The sequence below is a fragment of the Bos indicus genome, chromosome 9, assembly GCF_029378745.1.
Source record: "Bos indicus isolate NIAB-ARS_2022 breed Sahiwal x Tharparkar chromosome 9, NIAB-ARS_B.indTharparkar_mat_pri_1.0, whole genome shotgun sequence".
Lineage (NCBI taxonomy): Eukaryota > Metazoa > Chordata > Mammalia > Artiodactyla > Bovidae > Bos > Bos indicus.
The window spans coordinates 73,552,129-73,570,123 of NC_091768.1; the positions used below are offsets into that span (position 1 = coordinate 73,552,129).

The window sequence follows — 17,995 nt, forward strand, 5'->3', positions numbered from 1 at the left end:
CTGTTCCCGTGGATTCAACCCATATGCTTATGCCAACGACTTCCAAATCCATAACCTGAACCTCAATCTCCAATTTTCTTCAAAATGATTTGGCAGTTTCCTTAGTTTTCAGCAAATGTTGCAAATACAGTAGTTTTTCTGAAAATACGCTTGCAACCATACATCTGCCTCCGAACTCTCTCGCCAAGCTGAGTTCTCAGTCCGTCTCTGCTGCACTGGCTGCCGCACAGGTACTGACACGTCGTGCCTCTCACAGGGAAGCCCCCTTTTGTTCTCACATATAGAGGTGGTCACCTTAGAAACTCAGATTGTTCCTTTTCCTTCACATGGACTTTGTCACCACATCCGACTTTCTCATTATGTTGGTTTGGATTGCTACAACAGCTTCTCCTGGTCTTGTACAGTACTGCTTTTATTTTCCTTCTTCTAGTCTCAGATCTTCTAGAACGAGTTTTTGAAAGAACTGACTTGATCATGCCATCCGCCACGTTTTAAATCTTTCGGTGGCTCACTAGTGCCTTCAGGATCAAATCCAGCTCCTTAACATGCCATATAAGGATCCTCTTGATCCTGGCCCCGTATGCAGGTTCAGCTCTACCTGTTTTTAACTCTGCAGCCTAGGCTCCAGTCATGATGAAGTATTTGTGACAGCCTGTGTGCCATGCCTTAATATTTGTTCAGTCTGCCTGGAATGCCCTTCCTCCTACAAAACTCTACTTAGAAATCAACCCCATTGGAAAGCATCTCCTGACCTCATAAGCTTAGGTCAGGGGCCAGTTCTATTTATTTTCCTGCATTACATATAGAAATTTATCAAAACACTTAGACTACTATGCTGCAAAAACCCCTGATGTTTGACTATTTGTTCTTTCAAGAGAGAGAGAACTCCTTACTTAAAGGTGAAGGTAGATGACAATTCCACTGACACACTGGAGGAGAGAGGAAAAAGTTGGGCCTTTAAAACTGCATTTGGTTTTGGGCATATTGGACCAGAGATTCCAGAATGATATCTAAGTGAATGAATCTGCAGGCCAGAATACTGGAGTGGGTAGACCTTCCCTTCTCCAGGGGATCTTCCTGGCTATACCCCAATACAAAATGAAAAGTTTACTTAAAAAATAAAAAAATTAAACATTTTGCTCCAGAAAAAAAAAAAAAAAAAACTATTTGAAATTATAGAGGTAGAGGATAATCCAGAAAGAAGTATTAGAGAAAAAAAAAAGATGCGGCATATATATCTTCATGAAGGCTTGTTTTATGGTATCAAGCAAAGTTAGAGAATGAGACAGAGGAGAGGTAAGCGCACTGTTACAAACATTAAGGAAACAGAAAAAAGCAGAGGTGTTAATGACCCAGGATGCTGGCCTATGCATTTCTTTACATGGCCTGTAAACTGCTGAAAATGATCCCTGCGTCCATCCTGCGCTTTATCCCGAGTCTCTTTCCCTTGTGACCAGCTGGTTTTTCAGTTTCTCTGAGGAGCACTTCTGACCACTTGAGGGCTTCTGCACAAGCTGCTTCTAATACCTCAAATGTATCCTCCTGGTCTCCCCGCCTCCGCCCTTCATAAAAACTAACCCATCCACTTCTCACCACAAGGCCTCACAGCTTCCCTTCAGTCCTTTCACTGCTTATGTTTAGTTTTATGACTCATTAATTACAGTTACTTTCACTCATCAGGCTGTAAGTTCTGTAAGGTGAGGGACCTTTTCTGTTTAATTCACCACTACACTACCCAGATGACATTCTACCACAGTTCTATGGGACGATAGCAGGCATTCAATGTATGTGTGTTAAATGAATAAACATCAAAGACACCAGAGGGATGGAGGGATGAGGATGCAGATCATTGGTTGAGTGAGGGCCAGAAGAACGTGGGAGGGGAAAAGGACCCAAAATACAAGTGGAGAGGTCAGCCGTAGAAAGGAGGGTACATCTTTCTTTGAGATCTGAAAGCCGCTAGAGAAGGAAGGGGAAGTAACAGAAACACAGAGAAAGCACAAAGTCAGCCTGTTTTAAGAGTGTGGACCTTATTTTGACTAGGCTCTCTAAAGAATGGGGTAGGGAGTCAGGAAGAACAAAAAGACGATCAAGACCATGGACCTCACTCAGGCTGGGAATCAAATATGACACAGAGATAACCACCACAGTTACGTGCTTTTCTTTAGCAGTGATGAGATTCCTGAGTAGACATGAAAGAAACAGACAACTGGTTTACTCTTAGGGCTGAGGACTGGGAAGACCTGTATGCCAAGTCACACACTCGAAGAGCCATTTATGTGTATGACATCAAACTGCTAAAGGACTGCTGCTTTCATGCATCTATTTCCTGGCGGTCTAAGAGCTGGTTTGGGGAAAGTGAAAACTGGTGGCAGGGGCTTCCCTGGTGGCTCAGTGGTAAAGAATCTGCCTGCCAATGCAGGAGACACTGGTTCGATCCCTGGTCCAGGAAGAGCCCACATGCTGTGAAGCAACGAAGTCTCTGCGCCTCAAGTAGTGAGCCTGTGCTCCAGAGTCTGGGAGCCGCAACTACTGAGCACATATGTTGCATAGTGCCTAGAGCCGTGCTCTGCAGCAAGAGAACCCAAGCAGTGAGAAGCCCATACACCACAACCAGAGAAAACCCCCTCTCACTGCAACTAGGGAAAAAGCTCGAGAAGCAAAGAAGACCCAGCGCAGCGAAAAGTAAATAAAATTTAAAAAAAAAAACAAAAAAAAAACAATGGCAGATAACCAAGAAGGCAGGAAGCATCAGAATGCTACCTCTTCCCGCTTAAAAAAAATTCTGCAAACTAAAGAATCCTTTGAGTCAGCCGGTGCCTCTTTTGGGACTGAACTATTTCCTAGATGAGTGATGTGGGAAGGAAACTGGGAGACTGAGGGAGACGTGGCAATTTTATCAAGTCCACTGCAGCCCTCTGCACACTGCTGACCATCTGCTCATGAGCAACATCATCACTGCTGATGTTCGACAGGGTCAGGTCTGATTTGGAAGATTAATACATCCCGGTATTACATCTCAGTACAGCTGCTCCTCTTTATCTGATCCTTCATTCAATAAGCATTTATTGAATACCTGCTTTGTGCTAGATGCTGGGAACTCAATTTTAAATGAGACACAGTCCCTGCCTTCAAGGAACTTTTAGCTCTTTTATTTACATCCAAAAGGGAAGACAAGAATAGAAGACAAAAGTCATACACCTGAGCCAAGCTGGAGTTGCAGGTTACATTTTTCCATTTGACTCTATGCCTGAGCTTTTCTGTCTCCATCTTTATTATAAAGATTTTTATAGGTTTTATAGATTATAAAGGTTTTATAAAATAACTATGTACTCTTAGCAGCTTCCCTGGTGCTCAGTGGTAAAAGAATCAGCCTGCAATACAGGAGATGCCGGAGACGTGGGTTTGATCCCTGGGTAGGGAAGATTCCCTGGAGAAAGGCATGGCAACCCACTCCAGTATTCTTGCCTGGAAAATCCCATGGACAGAGGAGCCTGGCAAGCTACGGTTCATGCGGTCGCAAAGAGTCTGAAGCGACTGAGTTCGTACTTTTAATAAAGTTTCAAAATACAGCTAATCCTCATTATTTGTGGATCCCTATTTGCAAATTTGCCTACTTGCTAAAATTTATTTGTAATCTCCAAATCAACCTGTGTGGTGCTTCTGCAGTTGAATACATGCACTGGTGCAGAGTGGTGATACGTGTGAGCTGCCCAGGGCACATGTGCCAGATGAGGGAGGAACATTAGAACCTCCTGATGCCTTGGCATGTTTCTAATGCTCTGACTTCTTGTATCAGTTCTCATACAGAAAACAAGTGTCCTTCTCCTGATCTATTTAGTGACATGTTTTTCACATTTTTGTGCTTTTTGTTGGTGATTCTGCTGTTTTAAAGGAACCCTAAGCCTATTGTTGAAGTGCTGACCCATGTGACTAAGTGCAAGAGGGCTGAGGTGCCTCCCAGATAAACCTTGCGTGCTAGTCAGGCTTTGTTCAGGTGCAAGTTGTACTCCATGAGTTCAATTTTAATGATTCGACTATATTAGTTAAAGTGGTTTTACACCAACATACATATAAAACAAGGTTATATATTGGTGGATTGATGAAAATCTTGTGACCAGAGGCTCTCAAGAACCTAATCCTCCATTTGCTCTAGGAGCTCTGGTTTAGAATTCAGTAATTCAGTGTTCATGGTGAATTTATAGAACAGAAGCACTGTAAATGAGGAGAACTGATGGTGTAGTTTCCAGCACGGCTTCTGTGCACCCACCAGATTACTATTTTACTAGTCTTAGTTCTACCTTTCATAATCTTACTCCTTGACAAATGTATGAGGTTTTGGGGAGCTCTGTCTCAATCAAATCATAATCATTCATTGAGAATATCCTACATGTACAGTACTAAGATGGGGACTTTGGGAGGAATACAAATGTTGCAAAGTTGATTCCTGTTAGTTTCACATGGCTGTGTGTAAGGGCTTATAGACTCCTATTCAGTCAGGTCAACTGGAAGTTTATACTCTGAGGTCAAAGAGCCTGACGTAGATACGTTATTCCACTGATGAGGCTGGAAGAACATTCTCTAGCAAATTCTGTAACTCTGTCATTACAAAGGGGCCTTCAGAAATGTAAAGGATTATCTTGCAAAGATTGGTACATTTAGGGTAGAGTCTGGGCACTGGTAGTTTTTACACAAGTGCCCAGGGAGATTCTGAAGCCTAGCAGTTTGAGAACTATTACTCTAGCATATATCAAAGCAGTAATTTGCGGGGGTTGGAGAGCTCAGGACTAAACCCTGCCTTGTGTGTATGAAGCTGACTTGGTTTAGGAGCCGGTAAGCATGGATTGCTGTGATCTCTATGGTCTCCTCCCTTTCTTGCCTTCTTCCCTTCCTCTGGTTGGAATGTCAATTCTTGCCAGCACTATCCATTAAGGAGTTCAAGTTCCCTCCCAACAAACAACATTACACAGACACAGTAACTACCAGGCTCATAATTTATTGAGGGCAAATATACGTATAAATGACTTGGCACTAAGGAAGTAGGTGATAAATGTGGTAAGAGACAAACAATATGCTACAAGACTTTGGGAGAAAATGAGATTTCTCTGAACAAATGGAGGTTCCAGCTGGCCTTTCTGCAGCTCAGTCTTATTCCTTATTCCTCTTCCTCATTATCTCAGTATGTGTACATATGTATATCTGTTCATGTTAGTTTAAACACAATTGCTTGGTCATGCTGCTTTTAAATTTGTTCTTTTGTTGTCTTCTTCAATCATGTATACCCAAGCAAAAATCACAATTTTTTTTTTGACATTTATAAGGTACACATTTATTGACTGTAGCAGACTAAATAAATATACATGGTATTTGAGGTAATTACAAAAGTTGTGATAAAAAATGTGACCCATATAATAAGATGATTCACATGGAAAAATTCAATTTGAAGTGCAATTTAGATCTGAACCTGCCAGTGAGTTTAAGGACAGGGCAATATATAGCCTTCATGGTCTTGGCCCAGGCTTGTTTTCTACTGTGATCTTGGGATCAAAACTGCTTTTAAGTCAGTGATTCTGCATGTTGGCGGGAGATGCCATTTTCTTACAAGTGAGATGCCAATCTTTGGAGGTTGATCAAACACCCTCTCTCCTTCCTGGGAGATACAGCGGTGGGTAGGAGGGTGCTGTTTAAACATACCCAAAGTAACGGGGAAGCAGAAACAGAAGTAAAAGAAAGAAAAGACTCATCAAGTGCTAAAACATTTAGTAAGGGAGTGATAAAAAACAAATCTGTTCCAATATGTTCAGAGGGCTTTCACTGTACACATGGTTTGTGAGAATAAAAAAAGACATTCAAGTAGAAAAAGACTCTTCCCTTTTATGTCAACTGGAGAACCATGTTAAATTCAGGGACAACCAGGATCACCTTATTGGGATTGCTAAGTAGTAACAATCAAGAACAATGTTTTTGTGTGTGTTTAGTCAAGTCTGATTCTTTGTGACCCCATAGACTACAGCCCTCCAGGCTTCTCTGTTCATGGAATTCTCCTGGCAAGAACACTTAAGCAGGGTAGCTCTTTCCTTCTCCAGGGGATCTTCCTGACCCAAGGATGGAACCTGGGTCTCCTGCACTGCAGGCAGAATCTTTACTATATGAAGAGGAGGAGAGGGCAACAATAAGAACATTAGCAAATAGTTAATTTTCCACAGCTTATGTAAAGATTAGCATTCAGCCAAGTTTCTTAAGCAAAGGAAATAAAAGATAGTCAAGTGACATATAAATTTAATTGACACACTTTATACACATTCATCACACTGAGCCTCACATACCTGGATACATCTTTATGTGAAGTTGTTGTTTTTAAGTTGTGTAGTATGTAACTCCAACAACACTACTTACATACTTGCAGGCAATGGGAAAATAAAAGCAAAGTTTCCTTATCAAGATCTTAAAATCAGAATTGTAATTTGAGGAAAAACACATATAACCATGTATAAAAATATTATATATATTTCTATTAAAATAGAGCAGTTGCTTTCAGGTGTGGGTAGGGTAATTTTGATCCCCAAGGAAAATGTCTGGAAGACGTTTTTGATTGTCACAATTGGAGGGGGTTAGTGTTTCTGGACTCTAAAGGGTTGAGGCCAGGAAGGCTGCTCAACATCCTACAATACACAACACATTCCCTCTGAACAAAGAATTATCTGGCTCCAAATGCCAACAGTGCCCAGGCTGAGAAACATTGGAGTGCCTGACAAAACAAAAGGACAGCAGAGTTAGGGTATCACAGAACTTCTGAAGCAAAGGACACGCTGACCGTCAAGTCAGAAGACAGGGGGAGTGAGAGCAATCAATTCCGCCACTATCTAAAGGGCAGTTTACAACTTGGAATGACTGGTGGGAAGTTTTCCCAATGACATCTTTCAAAATTTAGATCTGTAATAGATTATAAGAGGGATGTTACGGTTAACTTTTGAAAATATCATCATGGAGAGCAAATACGGTATTATGCTATCAAACAGACCTTAAAGTCACTGTCAGAGAAAGTGTGCACCAAGAAGAACATTGGTTTCCCCCAGTACAGCATCACATATTTTATACTTTTATGTGTCTCATTGTTCAAAGATTAGAATCTAAACTTGCCTTCTCAGAATCATGAAAGAGTCCTTCAAACACTTATCAATGGTTTATTGAAACAATTATGAAGACTTTATTGAGAATTTATATTATTCTCTAAACTAAGTTTCCATGGAAGATTTGTATAAGAAAATGAGATGGGCTGAGAGACTCAATCCAGTTGAATAATCAGTGGGTTGCTACACTGGAAAACAACTTTGCCCTAACATTATTTTGTACACATTTTAAGTGATGGGAGTTAGGAAGACATCAAAGAAAATGAAAGTGAAAAGTGAAAGTCACTCAGTCATGTCCTACTCCTTGTGACTCATGGACTGTAGCCTGCCAGGCTCCTCTGTCCATGGAATTCTCCAGGCCAGAATACTGGAGTGGATAGCCATTCCCTTCTCCGGGGAATCTTCCCTACCCAGGGATTGAACCCAGGTCTCCAACACTGCAGGTGGATTCTTTACCAGCTGAGCCACCAGGGAAGCCCAAGAATACTGGAGTGGGTAGCCTATCCCTTCTCCAGCGGATCTTCCCAACCCAAGAATTGAACCAGCAGATCTTCCTAACAAAAGAATTGAATCACCTACATTGCAGGTGGATTCTTTATCAGCTGAGCTACCAGGGAAGCCCTCAAGAAAATGAAATATTCCCCAAACCTACTTTGGGGGGTTGAGACTAAAACCACTGGCAGTTATCTAGGAGAGAGAAATTAAGAGGACAAGGAATTTGTGGGGTCTCACTCTGTGGAGGGTTAAGAGAACTGCCCAAAGTAGCAAGAAACAGAGCTGCAGGGGAAGAGACAACGCACAGGCTAAGTTACCCTCCTCACAGACATTGACTGCGGAAGAGGTGCAAGAGGAGAATGAGTAGTAAAACTTGTTACAGACCTTCAACAGAGTTAAGGTTTCACGGGTTCTTGCAGGGCAAGAGAGATTTTGGAGGTTTTTAGAGTTCCTCTGTGGAGAACGTTTCAGTTCAGTTCAGTTCAGTTCAGTCGCTCAGTCGTGTCCGACTCTTTGCAACCCCATGAATTGCAGCACGCCAGGCCTCCCTGTCCATCACCAACTCCCGGAGTTCACCCAAACCCATGTCCATCGAGTCAGTGATGCCATCCAGCCATCTCATCCTCTGTCGTCCCCTTCTCCTCCTGCCCAAAATACCTCCCAGCATCAGGGTCTTTTTCAAAGAGTCAACTCTTCGCATGAGGTGGCCAAAGTATTGGAGTTTCAGCTTTAGCATCAGTCCTTCCAATGAACACCCAGGACCAATCTCCTTCAGGATGGACTGGCTGGATCTCCTTGCAGTCCAAGGGACTCTCAAGAATCTTCTCCAACACCACAGTTCAAAAGCATCAATTCTTCAGCGCTCAGCTTTCTTCACAGTCCAACTCCTCTCACATCCACACATGACCACTGGAGAAACTATAGCCTTGACTAGACAGACCTTCGTTGGCAAAGTAATGTCTCTGTTTTGAATATGCTATCTAGGTTGGTCATAACTTTCCTTCCAAGGAGTAAGCGTCTTTTAATTTCATGGCTGCAATCACTATCTGCAGTGATTTTGGAGCCCCAAAAATAAAGTCTGACACTGTTTCCTCTGTTTCCCCATCTATTTGCCATGAAGTGATGGGACCGGATGCCATGATCTTCGTTTTCTGAATGTTGAGCTTTAAGCCAACTTTTTCACTCTCCTCTTTCACTTTCATCAAGAGGCTTTTTAGTTCTTCTTCACTTTCTGCCATAAGGGTGGTGTCATCTGCATATTTGAGGTTATTGATATTTCTCCCAGCAATCTTGATTCCAGCTTGTACTTCTTCCAGCCCAGCGTTTCTCATGATATACTCTGCATATGAGTTAAATAAGCAGGGTGACAATATACAGCCTTGACGTACTCCTTTTCCTATTTGGAACCAGTCTGTTGTTCCATGTCCACTACCACTAGAGCATTCAGGTACGACCTAAATCAAATTCCCTATGATTCTACAGTGGAAGTGAGAAATAGATTTAAGGGACTAGATCTGATAGATAGAGTGCCTGATGAACTATGGACGGAGGTTTGTGACATTGTACAGGAGACAGGGATCAAGGCCATGCCCAGGAAAAAGAAATGCAAAAAAGCAAAATGGTTGTCTGGGGAGGACTTACAAATAGCTGTGAAAAGAAGAGAAGCGAAAAGCAAAGGAGAAAAGGAAAGCTATACCCATTTGAATGCAGAGTTTCAAAAAATAGCAAGGAGAGATAAGAAAGCCTTCCTCAGGGATCAATGCAAAGAAATAGAGGAAAACAATAGAATGGGAAAGACTAGAGATGTCTTCAAGAAAATTAGAGATACCAAGGGAACATTTTATGCAAAGATGGGCTCAATAAAGGACAGAAATTGTATGGAGAATGTTTAGGGACTCTATTATTGGTAGTGGAATCTGAGCTTGTGAGGAGACTCATGCTAGCTTTGCTGCTGTAATATCATGGGGGATCCCACTCACTTTCCTTTTTTTTAAAATGCTTTTTAAAAATCATTTATGTATTTATTTTTGGCTGCTCTGGGTCTTTGTGGCTGTGTGCTCGCTTTCTCCAGTTGAGATAAGTAGGGGCTATTCTTCACTGTGGTGCACGGGCTTCTCATTGTGGTGCACAGGCTCTAGGCGCATGAGCTTCAGCGCCTGCGGCCCGGGGGCTCTGGAACACAGGCTCCAGTAGTTGCGGCCCAGCGGCTTAGCTGCCTCGTGGCATGTGGGCTCTTCCCAGACCAGGGATCGAACATGTGTCCCTAGCACTGCCAGGTAGATTCTCATCCACTGAACCACCAAGGACGTCGTCCACTCACTTTCTTTGCAGGGCATCGTATATCTCTAGACTAAATATATTTTTCAAATGTAAATAACACTTTTTTAAACAATTGACATCTTTTTCCTTTTAATATTTATAAGTTATTGAACCAAATTATGGAGAGAAAAAGAAATATCAGTGTCTGCACTGAGATTCTTTATGGGACACAAATAAGCACTTGAATGCTTATTTACTTATAAGTTAAAATTTTGACTTCGTTCTCTTCAGATAAAGAAACAAAAGTTCAAATATACCCTGAATTTTAAAGTGAATCAAGCATATAGTAATTTTTATCTATCTGATATAATAAATTAGAGGTTTAATCAACTGTATTTTCTTTGATAAATAAATTACTAAAGTGAAAAAGATGTAAATTGATTTTATTCTTTAGCATTGCTGTTGCTGCTGCTGCTAAGTCGCTTCAGTCGTGTTAAGATTGTATTCAATGATTCAGTGTATATTAACTAACTTTTAGGTAGTTGGAAAAATCTACCACTGTCTACTATAAATTTGCTATTGGACATCAGCACAGTAATAAAATCATATAATTCCTATGTTTAAGAATAATATGGATATACTTCTCTTACAAGGAGAAGTAAACGGAAAATTTTTTTCTATATGAAGTGATTTTTAAAAACAGTGATACAGAGCATAATTAATCCAGGCTTTAATAAACAGTCTACTTTGGGGATGAAGAGGGTAAATAAAAGTTAGATATTTTGTAGAAAAAGGCACAAACATATACACCGAAGGCAACTTATTCACTGCCTACTATTTTTCTGATAGGTTGACAGAATTATCAATGTAAAATTTTGTGTGCATGTGTTTGGCTGGAAGAGGAACTACCATGGAGTTATCTGATGCTTTGGGGTTCTCTGTTCTTATTTTGGACTAGACAAGAAAACAGCTGTTCCTGAATATAACTGGAGCATGCAGTTCAGTTTGGAAGTCAGCTTTTCTGAATTAACCAAGCCTGCTCTCTGTGACTCTATATGCTAAAACAAAATTTTGAAAATAATTAAAACACTTTTCTCTCATGAAGAGATGAGCTATGATGGATATTTTAACAATTATCTTGGAATAAAAAAATAACTATTATTCATTTAATGAGTTTTTAGAGAAAGACATAAAACATTACAGTAATTTCTCCACATTCATAGAAATAATCTAATATTCCTATGCATAATTGTTACTATATGCCTGGCACTTACACAAAAACATAATTGGTTGTGTTAACATTGAAAATTTACTGATATTAGAAGGTACTCTTTTATCATAGGTTTAATTTTTTAGACATTAAAAAAAAGAAGAAAACTAAGCACTTTCAGAAATTAAAAAAAAAAAAAAAAAACAACCCTGGGCATTTTAGGTATTAAAAAAAGATAACTGGATATTTCAGTATCTTAAAACTATAAAAAGAACAGAATTACCTGTGGTAATAAGAACAGATACCTAGATATCTTTATTAAAAAAAAAAAACAAAAAACAAACTCAAAATGAACTAAAGACTTAAATGTAAGCCCTGAAACCATAAAACTCCTCAAGAGAATACTGGCAGTAAACACTCTGACATGGGTCTTAGTAATATTTTTGGATCTGTTTCCTCAGGCAAGGACAACAAAAGCAAAAACTAAGAAATGTACTACACGCTCAGCTGTGTCCGACTCTTTGTGACCCTATGGACTGTATTTTTGTGACCCTCAGGAAGCAACAGTTAAAACTGGACATGGAACAACAGACTGGTTCCAAATAGGAAAAGGAGTTCGTCAAGGCTGTATATTGTCACCCTGCTTATTTAACTTCTATGCAGAGTACATCATGAGAAACGCTGGACTGGAAGAAACACAAGCTGGAATCAAGATTGCCGGGAGAAATATCAATAACCTCAGATATGCAGATGACACCACCCTTATGGCAGAAAGTGAAGAGGAACTCAAAAGCCTCTTGATGAACGTGAAAGTGGAGAGTGAAAAAGTTGGCTTAAAGCTCAACATTCAGAAAACGAAGATCATGGCATCCGGTCCCACCACTTCATGGCAAATAGATGGGGAAACAGTGGAAACAGTGTCAGACTTTATTTTTCTGGGCTCCAAAATCACTACAGATGGTGACTGCAGCCATGAAATTAAAAGACGTTTTCTCCTTGGAAGGAAAGTTATGACCAACCTAGATAGCATATTCAAAAGCAGAGACATTACTTTGCCAACAAAGGTCCGTCTAGTCAAGGCTATGGTTTTTCCTGTGGTCATGTATGGATGTGAGAGTTGGACTGTGAAGAAAGCTGAGCGCCAAAGAATTGATGCTTTTGAACTGTGGTGTTGGAGAAGACTCTTGAGAGTCCCTTGGACTGCAAGGAGATCCAACCAGTCCATTCTGAAGGAGATCAGCTCTGGGATTTCTTTGGAAGGAATGATGCTAAAGCTGAAACTCCAGTACTTTGACCACCTCATGCAAAGAGTTGACTCATTGGAAAAGACTCTGATGCTGGGAGAAATTGGGGGCAGGAGGAGAAGGGGACGAAAGAGGATGAGATGGCTGGATGGCATCACTGACTCGATGGACGTGAGTCTGAGTGAACTCCGGGAGTTGGTGATGGACAGGGAGGCCTGGCGTGCTGCGATTCATGGGGTCACAAAGAGTCGGACACGACTGAGCGACTGATCTGATCTGATGGACTGTAGCCTACCAAGCTCCTCTGTCCATGCGATTTTCCAGGCAAGAATACTTGAGTGGGTTGCCATTTTTATCCACCAGGGGATCTTCCGCAACTAAGGGATTGAACCTATGTCTTCTTCATTGCACGTGGATTCCTTACCACCGAGCCACCTGGAAAGCCCTAACAAATGGTATTACATCTCACTAAAAAGCTTTTCACAGTGAGGTAAACCACTAACAAAATGAAAAGGCAGCATCCTGAATGGGAGTAGATAGCTTGGTGATATATCCAATAGGGGGTTAATATTCAAAAGAACACATGCGTCTTAATAATATATAAACAAACAAACAAACAATCCAATTGAAAAATGGGCAGAGGATCTGATCAGATATATTTCCAAAGAAGACATCCAGATGGCCAATGGGTACATGAAAAGATGCTCAATATCAGTTGTCATCAAGATAATGCAAATCAAAATCACAATGAGATATCACCTCACACCCGTTAGAACTGCTATCCTCAAAAAGACAAAAAATAGCAGATGTTGGGTAGGATGCAGAGAAAAGGAAACCTCTGTGCACTGTCAGTGGGAATGTAAATTTTTACAGACACTGTGGCAAAACAGTAGGGGAGGCTCCTCGAAAAATTAAAATGAGAACCACCATGTAATTCAGCAATTCCACTTTTGGGTATTTACCTGAAGAAAACACAAGCACTATTTCAAAAAAAATGTATGTATCCCTACGTTCACTGCAGCGTTATTTACAATAGCCAAGATACGAAGCAAGCTAAGTGTCCACTGACAGATGAATGGACAAAGATGATGTGGTATATATAATGGACATAAAAAGAATAAAATCTTGCCATTTTTGAAAACATGGATAGATCTAGAGGGTATTATACTAAGAGAAGTAAGTAAGATGGAGAAAGACAAATATCCTATGATTTCACTTACATGTGGAATCTAAAAGACAAAACAAATGAACAACAAAAACAGGCTCAGATACATGGGGGGATGGGCGAAACAGGCGAAGGGGATTAAGAGGTACAAAATTCCATTTACGAAATAAATTACAGCATAAGGAATATAGTCAATAAGATTATAATAATTTTGTATAGTGACAGATGGTTACTAGATTTACTGTGGTGATCACTTCATAATATATTTAAATGTTGAATCACCACGTCGCATGTCTGAAACTAACGTTGTATGCCAACTATACTTCAAAAAAATTAATTAAAAAAGATGTCCAAGATACACTGGTGAAATAAAAATATTATGATCCTAGTTTCATCAAAACAAAGAACAGACATGAACAGACATGTATTCATATATTCAGATAACATCTTTAACAGGGTATGCAAGAAACAGAGTGAAGATGAATGTTAGCTGGATAAAGGAATTTTATCTTTCATTTACACTATTCTCTATTGTTTGGATTTTTAAAACTATGAGCATATATTACTTTTATAGTATAAATAAAAATTTTACAAAAGGAACTTTATCAACAACTTTCCTCCACTAATACATGAATGATGTAGGTTAGTACTTAGGCTAGCAAAAATAAAAAGCCTAAAGAGTTCACAGTATAAACACAAATGAAAGTTGTCAGCACTTCTGTTTTCCCAAACCTCCTGAGTTGCTTTTCTCCCTGATAGCACCAGTACTCTTCTTTCTATAAGACGTAAATTTACAGCACACTACAGTGAAGATTTTCTAGAATGAGCTTGAGAAAACATTCTCCTATACCCCCGTGGTACATGTTAATTTGGGGAGTCTCTGGCCATTTGTGGAGTGTAATGAACAAGACTCATCCCCTCCTCTTGCAGACGAAAAGCCAAATGCTGCCATCACCTGCCAACACTTCAATGAACCAGATGAAATGTTGGGAGGTATCTGGTACACTGAGCGACACAACAGGTGTGTTCCACTTGGAAGGACTCAGACGATTTAGCAGCTGCCAAATGGTATAATTTTACTTCTTATTCTATAGTTTGAATAGAAATTAAAAAAAAAAACTATTGAAGGGGTTTCTTTCCTGTTTTTCTTAAGAAGTACAGACAATATGATTCTAAAGGCTTCCACATGAAGAAAGGGTACAATGAAACAAACATATAAAGGGATGTAAAAATGCAGCGTGAGGGCTTCCCTGGTGGTTCAGTGGTAAAAAATCCACTTGCCCATAAAGGAGGCATCAGTTAGATCCTTGATCCAGGAAGATCGCACATGCTGCAAAGCAACTAATCCCCTGTGCCACTACCACTGAGCTTGCACTCCAGAGCCTGGGAGCTGCAACCACTGAGCCCATGGGCCACAGCTACTGAAGCCTACACATCCTAGAGCCCCTAGTCCTCAACAAGCAAGGCCACCACGAGAAGCCTGCGCACAGCATCTAGGGAGCAGCCCCTGCTCTTCACAGCTAGAGAAAAGCCCGTGTAGCAACAAAGACCCAGCACAGCCAATAATGTTGGCTATTATATTAAAAAAGGCAATGTAATGCAAAACGTGGCTAGCTGTGCAGGTAACAGCTGTCTGCCTGTGCTGCTGACTAGACGTGGAGGACAAAGGGTACTGGCCTGAGAGCATGGAGGCTGGGCTCCTACCAGCAGGGTTGTTCTGAACGAACTCCTTATAACCTTTCTGGATCTATCCTGATTTCCTCATCTACAAAAAGGAGCTGACTAGAATCACCAGGGTTGATCTCTAAGGTTCCTTCCATGTCACTAATTCTATAGTTCTATGAACTCAGGACCCACTCTCCAACTCGTCCCCAATTCTAGTCGCTTATCAGAGATCACTTTTCAGGTCCTTTTTTCTTTTTAAGAAAAAACTTATCTCATATATGATAATAAAAATAAAACTTGCACATGAAATTAAACATCTGATAGAATTTGTGGTAGGTTTATAAGGCAGGATCTTGATAAAATCAAACCATACATACTCTGATAAAGAAACTAAACTGAAGAAATGCAACTCTGCCAGGTGCTAAGGAAGCCCAGATACACATTTCTCAAGGGCTGGCTGTTTGCGTCACGACTCAAGAGTAAACCCAAGGCATTTTGGTTACCTGGGACAGCATTAACGTTTCCCGGGGACTTCTCACATAAGCTTAGATCATTCTTTATACTTTCTCCAAAAGGGACATAAAACAGTGTCTAAGTATTCATGTGCTATGTTCCACATGTGAAGACAAATACATATATGTAGGATTCTAGTGGCTCAGACAGTAAAGCGGCCGCCTGTAATGTGGGAGACCTGGGTTCAATCCCTGAGTTGGGACGATACCCTGGAGAAGGACGTGGCAACCCACTCCAGTACTCTTGCCTGGAAAATTCCATGGATGGAGGAGCCTGGTAGGCTACAGTCCATGGGGTCGCAAGGAGTCAAACATGACTGAGCAACTTCACTGGTTGGTTGGTAGTCTAATACATGGATTCAGATAAAGTAGATCAAAATGTGTTCTTCAACAAAAGAAATCCTTGTATCTTAAGCCCTAAAGCTTTATTTGAGCTCCATCTTCTCCAGGAGAATTTTTCTCCTTTTTTTCCTAAATGTATTCCTAGGCTCTCACAAATCCTTACTCTACCTATTTATGTTTTTAAATGTTTTACGTGCACATCTACAAGCTCTTTGGATCTGCCGGAATTAGGGTTTGGGCAGCAGTGGGATAGCCTGAAGCAGATCTCAAAGGTCAGGTAGGGTATCTGAAGGTCTGTTGGGATATATTATAAAGGTCTACTTCCAGCATGAAGATAGTCTGTGAGAAGACAAGGCACACACAATTTAAAAAATCAGTTACAGTCTAGACTGAGACTACGGTGTGGCAAGCTCTGCTAAGCAGAGGAGCGGCACAGGCAGTGAGAACCAGGGAGTCTCAGAGGCAGGGAAGAGGTCTCCTTCCATAGGAGCACAGGCTCATCTGGACGCAGCAGCCAGTGAGGCAGTGCCGGAGTTCCTTGTAACTCCTCTGGCTGAGGGACAAGTAGCTCAAGGCTGTTGGAGAGGAACACACCAAGGTGGGTTCAGTGTCAAAGTTCAGCCTGAGGCACAGGTGGGAATACCAGTAAGCCAACACAAGTAAAGGCCGTGTCTTTCAAAGCATCTCACCCAGTTCCTGACACAGACTACAAATCTTGTTAGTTGTTACGATGACTCCATGCCGATGTCATAAATGCTTTCAGTGCATGTATGTCTTTAGGTTAAATTTATATTCAGTTCAGTTCAGTTGCTCAGTCACTCAGCCGTGTCTGACTCTTTGCGACCCCATGAATTGCAGCACGCCAGGCCTCCCTGTCCATCAACAACTGCCGGAGTTCACTCAAACTCACATCTATCGAGTTGGTGATGCCATCCAGCCATCTCATCCTCTGTCATCCCCTTCTCCTCCTGCCCCCAATCCCTCCCAGCATCAGGGTCTTTTCCAATGAGTCAACTCTTCGCATGAGGTGGCCAAGTATTGGGAGTTTCAGCTTTAGCATCATTCCTTCCAAAGAACACCCAGGACTGATTTCCTTTAGAATGGACTGGTTGGATCTCCTTGCAGTCCAAGGGACTCTCAAAGAGTCTTCTCCAACACCAAGGTTCAAAAGCATCAATTCTCTGGCATTCAGCTTTCTTCACAGTCCAACTCTCACATCTATACATAACCACTGGAAAAACCATAGCCTTGACTAGATGGACCTTTGTTGGCAAAGTAATGTCTCTGCTTTTGAATATGCTACCTAGGTTGGTCATAACCCTCCTTCCAAGGAGTAAGCATCTTTTAATTTCATGGTTGCAATCACCATCTGCTGTGATTTTGGAGCCCAAAAATATTAATAAAGTCTGACACTGTTTCCACTGTTTCCCCATCTATTTCCCATGAAGTGATGGGACCAGATGCCATGATCTTTGTTTTCTGAATGTTGAGCTTTAAGCCAACTTTTTCACTCTCCTCTTTCACTTTCATCAAGAGGCTTTTTAGTTCCTCTTCACTTTCTGCCATAAGGGTGGTGTCATCTGCATATCTGACGTTATTGATATTTCTCCAAGCAATCTTGATTCCAGCTTGTGCTTCTTCCAGCCCAGTGTTTCTCAAGATGTACTCTGCATATAAGTTATTAGCATCTTCCTGAATTCTCAAATATGGTGAATTTCAAACAATGGATACTATTACACATGTGACATCTGCCCATAGCCAAATTCCATGCCAATCTTTTCAACTGTATCCACTGTAGTCCCCTTACTCTTATAGGCAACCATTGCCATAAATCCTTGCTGGATTTGTAACTGGAGTTTTACCAAGAATTGTTTGTGTTTCAATTCTCTGCACATAAGCTGTTCATTCACACATAAGCCAACCATGAACCACGGGGGCTAGAGTTAACAGTGGCCTCCTCTTAGCTCTCCACT

General features: G+C 41.0%; 1 protein-coding gene across 16 annotated transcripts in view; it reads right to left on the minus strand.

The window, feature by feature from the left end:
- Window positions 1-17,995, minus strand: part of AHI1 (Abelson helper integration site 1) — a 224,636-nt gene that overhangs the window by 23,406 nt on the left and 183,235 nt on the right. For 2 of the 16 annotated variants that reach the window (XR_011568505.1, XM_070796226.1), the window contains one exon: window positions 4,981-6,145. The exons of the other annotated variants lie outside the window; for them this stretch is intronic. Coding sequence is in view for 1 of the 2 variants with exons in the window: in XM_070796226.1 (XP_070652327.1) it covers window positions 6,143-6,145 (3 nt within the window). In the remaining variant the exon portion in view is untranslated. Of the gene's footprint in view, window positions 1-4,980; window positions 6,146-17,995 lie in introns of those variants that run through there. 16 annotated transcript variants of the gene reach the window in all.